At 38.5% G+C, this 8,276-nt stretch overlaps 1 protein-coding gene across 1 annotated transcript; it reads right to left on the bottom strand.

Annotated features, from left to right (window-relative positions):
• Positions 1-3,959: 3,959 nt before the first annotated feature.
• On the bottom strand, positions 3,960-6,482 carry LOC137748500 (growth-regulating factor 1). Its single transcript, XM_068488661.2, has 4 exons — positions 5,842-6,482; positions 5,139-5,595; positions 4,349-4,788; positions 3,960-4,120 (listed from the first exon to the last, which is right to left on the bottom strand). The coding sequence occupies exons 1-4, from the start codon at positions 6,038-6,040 to the stop codon at positions 4,113-4,115; spliced, it is 1,104 nt and encodes a 367-aa protein (XP_068344762.2). The 5' UTR covers positions 6,041-6,482; the 3' UTR covers positions 3,960-4,112.
• Between the last annotated feature and the right edge of the window lie 1,794 nt (positions 6,483-8,276).

Here is an 8,276-nt window from a genome sequence, read left to right as displayed (position 1 = left end):
TGTACTATATTGAACTAATGTATTTAAATGTTAGTACCAAAATGTACGTACCGAAATGTATTATATTAAATTAATATACCTAAATGTATGTACCGAAATATATGCACTGAAATGTGTTATATTGAAATAATGTACCTAAATGTTTGTATCGAAATGTATGTACCGAAATGTGTGTACTTAAATATATTCACCGAAATGTATTATATTGAATTAATGTACCTAAATGTTTTTATCAAAATGTATGTACCGAAATGTGTGTACTTAAATATATTCACCGAAATATATTATAATGAATTTAATGTACCTAAATGAAAAAGACAAAGTGACAGACCCCGACCGAGATCAGGGAGTGCTGGCCATCACACGAATGTGACGTAGCCATGTGCGCGTGCGGAAGCTATTAAGATAGTAATATAAAGGTACGAATAATTAAAAACCTACTAGCATACAAGGTACTAGTGTATGTGAGACACCATTCAGAGCAAGTCTACAACAGTCCAGAAGGAAAAATGCGACAAATATACACCCAAAGGTGACCCTACAATGGTGAGTGTCTGTCAGAAATGCCGGGACGCCCTCTGGGATAAACCACCGAACTTGCTAGACCACTAGAACCTGGAGGGGCGCAAAAACAAAAGCGTGAGTGGGCAAAAACAAAGCTCTTTGAAAACTCTTTAACAAAATACATTCTAACCCCTCGCCGTAAAACCTGTATACTTCCCAGAAAATGAACATATATACGTATGTATAGATATGTCAATCATGCTCCATGATATGCCATTCATGCTCGAGAATATGTCACAACAGAATCTCATAATAAATGTAAATGCTCAAGCGTAATCACATCAATAACATATAATCTGGCAGCCGGGAGTCACCTAACGTGACCTGTACGGCTGCAGATAGAGCTCCAATCTCAACTCAATATCTGAATCTGCACACGAGTCGGAACCACCTAACGTGGTCTGTACGACAGGACTAGGTGTAATATATACGCTCTAGTGCTACGATCACGTGAAGACTGTGCGAATAATCGCGGGTCACCTACGAGTCGGAACCACCTAATGTGGTCTGCACGACAAGGCTTGCACCTAACTTGGATCCAAGGCGAGCGTGTGGTGCGGGTGAACATCACGTGAAGGACTATGCCCTGGCCCTGGGCGGGAGCACTAACACCGGGGTGCAGATTATGAGCTCTCTAAGCATTTCAAACTACTATTGCATAACAACATGAATACCGCTTACCTGGCACTTACCTGTGCGTCCACAGCACCAAATACACATATAGATATATATGTATGCCACTACTAATACATGCGATGATGCGTAAACAACATTCATATGATGCATGGCATAAAACAAATAACCTTTTCTATTTAATTTCTGGGAATTAATATGTATATAGGTATATACGGAAAACAAAAGCCCACTCACTGATAATTAGAAGGGTCGTAGCCCCCCTGCCTCGAGTGTGTACGCTCGTCCTCGGAATACGAATCACCTATACGCGAAAAAGCTACGAAAACGTTAATTTAAAAGCACCTAAGCAACTTCTCGTAATAACTTCTCATACATTGCTCAAATTGGACAAATGAATATACCAACGTGCTCTACACAACCTCAGGATCACACCCAAATTTTTAAAATAATTTTTGGACCCCGCACGCGCCCCCACGCGCCTGAACAGGCACGGACCCACGCGCCCCCACGCGCGGCCACGTGCCATGCACACTGACGGCGTCAACTGACGCCGTCAGGAATATTCCGTTAAACTGACGGAATATTCCGTTAACTGACGCCGTCACTGCCGTTAGGAATATTCCGTTAAACTTAACGGAATATTCCCCGTTCTTCTCCGGCGAGCCTCCGGCGCCGGCGACGGCGCAGGAAAACTGGGAAAAATTCAAACTTAGTTTTCTCCTTCGTTTTTCAACCATTTTTCACGATCTTTATACCAAAATGAAGCTTATGACTAGTAGAACCACGATAGGCTAGTTTTAAGGCCTAAAAATCACACGATCATACCTGCAACAACGATCCAAGTTCGGCCAACTTTGAACAGGACGATCCCGATGTCCAAACTCGTCCAACGAAACACTCCCAAGCTCCTGGGAACCTCACAAACACAACTACAAGCTTAGAATCTCCTAAAACAAGCTAGAATAGGTTTGCATAAACAGTGCTCAAATCGGCCATGGTGATATCGACGTGAAAACGTCAAAGTTCTTACCTGGAAATGGCACCACTGGACTCCTCTCAGCCTCACGAGCACGAGGGTGGTCTTGGTTTCTCGATTGGTGAAGATTTGAGTATGTTTGTGTGTATGTCCGTATGTAGAAGAAGAAGAAGAAGAAAAAGAAGAAGAGAGGAACTCGGGGAGAGAGAGAGAAGAGACAGGAAATAAGGGAATCAGGGAGAAAAAGAGAGGGAATGAGTGTGTGTGGTCCTACCACACCACACAACACTAATGTGTAAACGAACAAATTAGGGGTAAAATCGTAAATTTTACACGTACGTTTCGTTAGTTTCGGGACGGGATGTTACACAAAGTACATCGAAATATATTGTAGTTTACAACAATATATACTACGATAAATGAAATGAAAATAAAAATTGTAATGAAATAAAATTAATACATTAAAAATTAAGAAGAAAAAGAGAAATAATTAAAATATTAAAATATAATTAATAAATGAGATTATTAATACAACAAGGAACTAAAATTAGATTTTGATTTTACTCATAGTTTTAATCTAAAAATTATATTTACGAAGAATTAAAGTGAACTTTTTTACGTATTTTATATTTTTAAAATATAAAATGTATTACCAGTGCACGTGCACCCCTTTCTTTTCCTTTTCCACTTACTTTGTCGTTTTCTTCTTTTTTTTTCCTGGTTTCTTTTACCCATAAATATCTGAGTAGATATGGAAATACAAAAGGTTAAAAAAAGAGCAAGAGGACTGCAAAACAGAGCTAACTTGAATGTAAAGTATCGTTTTCTTAGATCTGCAAATCTCAGTGTTGCACGCGTGGAAGTGTAAACTCAATCCACAATGCACATATCAAACTGTAATTTGTTGTAACAAGTAATCGCGAAGCCAAGTGTTTTTCAAACTCTCGCAAGAAATGAGAACTTGTGAATAGGCACTCGAATCATGTTATTAGTAGGTCAGCTCTCCACAAAAGCATGGAACGTTGTGTATTTTAGTCATGTTGATCACACCAAGTGCGAGAGTGTTCTAGTCAGACAATTCTACTAAGGTTTCCCAATGAAAGAGGAGGCACATCCATGGTCGAAGAAAATGTACTAGCTCTCAAGAAAGAAGAAAAGTTTTGTGTAGATGCACCTAAACCGCGTCATTTGTAAGGCAGCTCGTATCATAGCATAAGACCCCATGTATATCTTGACTCCATCTCCACGTTGATCCCCCTATTGTGAAAACTTCCCTGATTACACAGTCCACTCGAAGTTCTGCCACAAGAAAAGAGGGCAAAGCCATTGTGATGGAGTCAAATTCTCTCCCATGTTCTCTCCCTCCCCTCACGTGCCCTACTTTCACTTTTAGCTCTCCAAAAACATTTCTAAAGGTGCTAAAAACGAAAGTAGGGCACACAGGAGGGGAGAGACCGAGAGAGAGCATGCGAGACGACTCTATTGTGATGAGGAGTCATTTTCCAAGTATAGTGGCTGGTGGATATATTTATAAGGGTGATGAATGCTTGTAGTCTTTGGTTTAAAGATTTACAAGGAAAGATTGGAGTTCACTCTTTTGCCAACATAACCTGGGTGGGGAAGCTCAGATTCACCACTGACAAAGTATTTTTTTTAGCCAAAATCCTGGGTCCATTTGGGTCCCCTCCTCAATTATGTCTTCAAACAACACAAAACATAAAAAAAAAATTGTACCCAAAAAACAAATAAACCAGATTTTTGGCAGACCCATTTAAAACACAAGTTTGCCGGAGAGAAACTTAGGATCCTTCATTTAAAACACAATTATCTGATTCAACCACATTCAGACATAATTAAATAAAATATATAAAATAAAATAAAATAGTGACACAAGTACATTTTTGGCCTTTGGTTCAGAAAACCAGTACTGGAAAACTCAGTCATCTGCGAAAAAACAAATGGAAATAATTAGATAAAGATCTCAACTGGGTCTGAAAAATCATGAACAATGTATTGGCTAATTGACCGACGTGAGGGTAGCCAGATTAGCTAAAACAGATGCACCCGAGTTTGAATTTTCTTGCGGAGTTTAAGTTAATTTAAGGGATTAGAGTAAATATTGCTTATATCATAGACAAATTCAAAAGTAAATGCATTTGGAAGTCAGCTTACTATTATGATGTCTTGAGGTGAAGATGGGGAAGTCATGAGCAGAAGTAGGGATGGAGATTGAGAGCCTGGTGGTGGAAACCGATCCGCTGTTCGATGATTTATCATCCAAATCAAGCCATGAATCTTTATCTTTCGGGGGCCATTCGTCGAAGAATCGATGAATGGTCTTCTGGGATCCTTCGTTTCTGTCCAAAGCATAGTAATGCTGCTGCTGCTGATGATCTTGCTTTTGATGTTTGATGCTCTGAAGCTGCTGATCACTTTGAAAAGCAGAGCAGCTTCTCTGTTTTGAAGACGAAGAAGTACTAATTGTTAGCGGTGTGAACTGCCAGGAATCGTCCATGGATGAAGAACCAGAGAAGCCTCTCACTGTGCCTGAAGGCTCTGAGAAGAATGCATGCTCATCCACCTCCTCCTTCATCCCATAAGCATACCTGTTTCTTCTCGATCCGTAACAAAAAATACAAAATCACAACTACCGTCAGTAAGTTTTTCTTGACAACTACTCTAATTTACAAAGAGCGCAAACAAGCTCAAGGGTCAAGACCGAACACATTGCTGTGACCAACCAATGTAAACCCAAGAACCGGCATAAACTCGAGGATGGCCACATTGCTCTGGTCAACTATAAACCCACGAGCAATAAATAAGGACGTACACACTGACATGACCAACCGGCCTAAAGGGCGGGCAGACAGTGAGGACAAACACACCGCCCTTACCAACTGGCCTAAAATGCTTAAAACAGATACAGAAAAACAAGTACCACAATTTTGTTTTTGGGACAAACCTGTAATCTGAGCTGGGTTGGGGATAAGAACCAGAGTCCAAAAACAAGGAAGTAGTGCTTCTCTCTTGATGTGGGAATCCGATTCCAGTAGGCCTTGGAGAAGGTGAGTTATGATGATAGAGGAAAGGGAAAGCGTGGGAATCAGAGGAGGAGAGAGAAGAGAGTGATGATGAAAGGGAATGAAAGGCTGCAGGACTAGGAGAATCAGAAGAAGTGTTGATTCTGGTGGTAATTGTTGAAGTGTTTGATGAGTTTGTTGTTGAAATTTGTGATGTTTTGAGAAGTTCCACAGGCTTTCTTGAACGGTTTTTCCCTCTGTGCATGTGCCTCTCGCAGTACTTCGAATCCGGAAACGCCTCTTTTGAGCACCTCCATTTTTTCCCATCTGTTCTTCTGCACCTTCCTGGCTCTGGGTCTATTTTTCTCCCTAATCCCATCTGGAAACAGTTCCATCCAACTGCAAGAAAAACCCAAAAATATTATCCACTCAAAACTTCACAAAATTTCGGAGTTCCATTCTGTTCACAAACCCGGGAAATATTATCCAATCAAAACTTCAAAGTTCCATTTTTCTTACAAAACCCAGAAATATTATGCACTCAAAATGTCAAAGTTCCATTTCTTTTACAAAACCCAGAAATAATATGCAGTCAAAAGTATAAAGTTCCCTTCATTTTAGAGAGAGAGAGAGAGAGGGGCTTACTTTGAGGAGGGTGGTGAGAGAAGAGCTTTGGAGGGAGAGGGGAGTCCAAGTTGTAGGTGCTTCTTTTGAGGGAGAAGAGGAGATCAGGAGGGATGGAGATTCCAGAAACCATGTACTTGTAGATAAGAGCTTGGTGCTCAAGCTCTTGCCACTGAGATGGAGTGAAAGGAAACCTGCTGTTTCTTCCATTGCTATTCATATTTTTTTAATTATTTCCCAAATCAGAAAGAACTCGGTCTTTCAAAGAAACCAAAGACGAAGAGAGAAAGAAAAGATGAAACCAGAGACTGGTTTGTTTCAGATTTTAGAGTGCAGAAACAAAGGAGAGAAGGGTTAGAGAGAGAGAGAGAGAGAAAGTAGAGTAGGTAATAGGTATATTTATTTTCAGGGACCATAGAGCTGCAGAATTTTCTGTACATGGATAAAACTAATGGTTCTGATTACAGTGCTGCTGCTGCCTCTGCTGCATGCCATTGCCATTGCCACTTGCCACCTCTCTCTCTCTCTCTAAACTCTCTATCTAACTCTGCAAATATTATGACTGCACCTCTGTTGCTTCTGACTCTTCAGCTAAGCTGCTGTCTCTGTGTCAGATCTTGTCTCTGACAACTCTACAGAAATCCATAAAACCAAGTGAATATATAAACAAATCAATTGTGGAGACTTTAAATAAATAAAAAGGAGGTGAAAAATTCAGTGTCATTAGTAGAAATGATGTTTTTCACAATTTATTTTCCTTTTTTACACCTCTGGTTATTTTTGTTTCTCTGAGTGTTTTTACTTATTCAGTTCAAAGGCAAAAATTAGTAAGTAGTGTGCGATGGAGAAAATAAGTGAAGGGGAAATAATGTTTCTTATTTATAGATATATTGATTGATTTGTTGAGAAACGAATCAATTCTTATTACAAACGATATTTTATGTTAATTGATATTAAGGAGAGGTAAGAAGATTTGAATTCAAAACATAGCAAATTGAAAAGAAAATACCATAACTACAAAGATAATCAACCATTCCGCGTAGAAACGAACTTCGTTTATGTATATTACAATTTACACATACCAAAAATAATTCATTAAGAACATAAAAAGAAAATCTTAACACACATCAAACTGTGATTTGTAAAAACGCAAGAATGCGTACCGTACAAGAAGTCAAGTACTTTGCTTTATATTATTATGTCTAGAGAGAGAGATATTATAGAGTTGGTGTGTGTGTCTGGGTAGGTCTGAGAAGTGATTGTACGGTGTTGGGGCTTTCACTGCAGCTACTATCTCTTTTACTGTTCTTTTCTTTTCTGTTCCTTTACCTCAGAAGGGTCAGAGAGACCCACTTACAATCTGGCCTTTTTCCCTTTCGGAAATTTAGAAAAACCTCACTGATTCAGCTTTCAGAGCAGCAGGACCGCTTTTGGCTTCTGCTTTCTCTGATCAAACACACCAGCAACTCACCCTCACTTTACTTTCTACCCCCTCCCTCTCTCTTTTTCTTTTTCTTTTTCTTGAACTTTATTGTGATATTTTTATAGTTTCATCGCTTTTACTTTGCTTCCAATGTTCAGATTTTACTACTGTTCGTTGGCTTGTCTTCTTCTTCATACAAACTTTTTCTGCCTAAGCGTGCAGACCATAATCCTTGATTTGATCTTTATGACCAGAGCGGTTTCGGCGCTCTTCTTTAATCATATTAAACAGGTCTTAATAATACTTTGTTATAAATTTAATGAGTTAATTTGTCATCTTCAGCAAGTGAAGCGGTTTTAACCCTCTTCTTGTAGCCATATGCACTTAAGTTGATTATTTTTCAATATCTGTAGCACCTAACAGAAGTGCACCATGCTAAAGAGAGAGCGCTAACATCATTAATTTTGCAAAATGATTTTCACACTCCTTTATTCATTTGCACATTGCCTTTGTTTATAATCTTAGTTTATTCTCGTTTAATTTATTTAATTCAAAGTTGAAAATAAGTAGGAATATAAATGAGAGAAGAAAATGATGTTCGGGAATCACTTTCCTTAATATATGGTTAAGTATCATTATTACTAATTCAAAGGAAAAGTTTTGTTGTTGTTTTGTGGTTTCTCATTGGATTAATTTCTTACGGAAATAACTACAATTATTTTTTAAAACAATAAAATATAAGAAACTCTTTACTTGAAATTTTTTTTTTTTTTTTTCTGGCTGAAATATCAACTTTTCAATAAATGGGGTAGCAGGAGGACATTGTATACAGGCTAAGTATGAACGTATGTATATTATTTTATTTTAGCAAGAAAATATGAAATGAAACTCATTTTTCTAGAAAATAAATCTGAACTCTGAATTGGTCTCTCCATAAAAGGTACTGTCCAGCCCAAGGAGAGTTTTTTAGTGTGCCGTAATACGGTCCAGCAAACCAAATGTCGTTGTAAGTGGTTGAAATTTATTTTTTCAA

This window comes from Pyrus communis, chromosome 2 (genome assembly GCF_041283825.1).
Source record: "Pyrus communis isolate YQ-2024b chromosome 2, ASM4128382v1, whole genome shotgun sequence".
NCBI lineage: Eukaryota > Viridiplantae > Streptophyta > Magnoliopsida > Rosales > Rosaceae > Pyrus > Pyrus communis.
Note: the sequence above shows the minus strand (reverse complement) of the source record. Positions and strands in the feature narration are given on the sequence as shown.

What these genes read in the sequence shown, in the direction of transcription:
- LOC137748500 (XM_068488661.2), bottom strand. Translation starts at nt 6,040, where the DNA reads ATGAATAGCAATGGAAGAAACAGCAGGTTTCCTTTCACTCCATCTCAG. An exon ending in CTCTCACCACCCTCCTCAAA is followed by an intron (nt 5,596 to 5,841) that starts GTAAGCCCCTCT and finishes TTTTTCTTGCAG; the next exon opens with TTGGATGGAACTGTTTCCAG. An exon ending in CAACCCAGCTCAGATTACAG is followed by an intron (nt 4,789 to 5,138) that starts GTTTGTCCCAAA and finishes CGGATCGAGAAG; the next exon opens with AAACAGGTATGCTTATGGGA.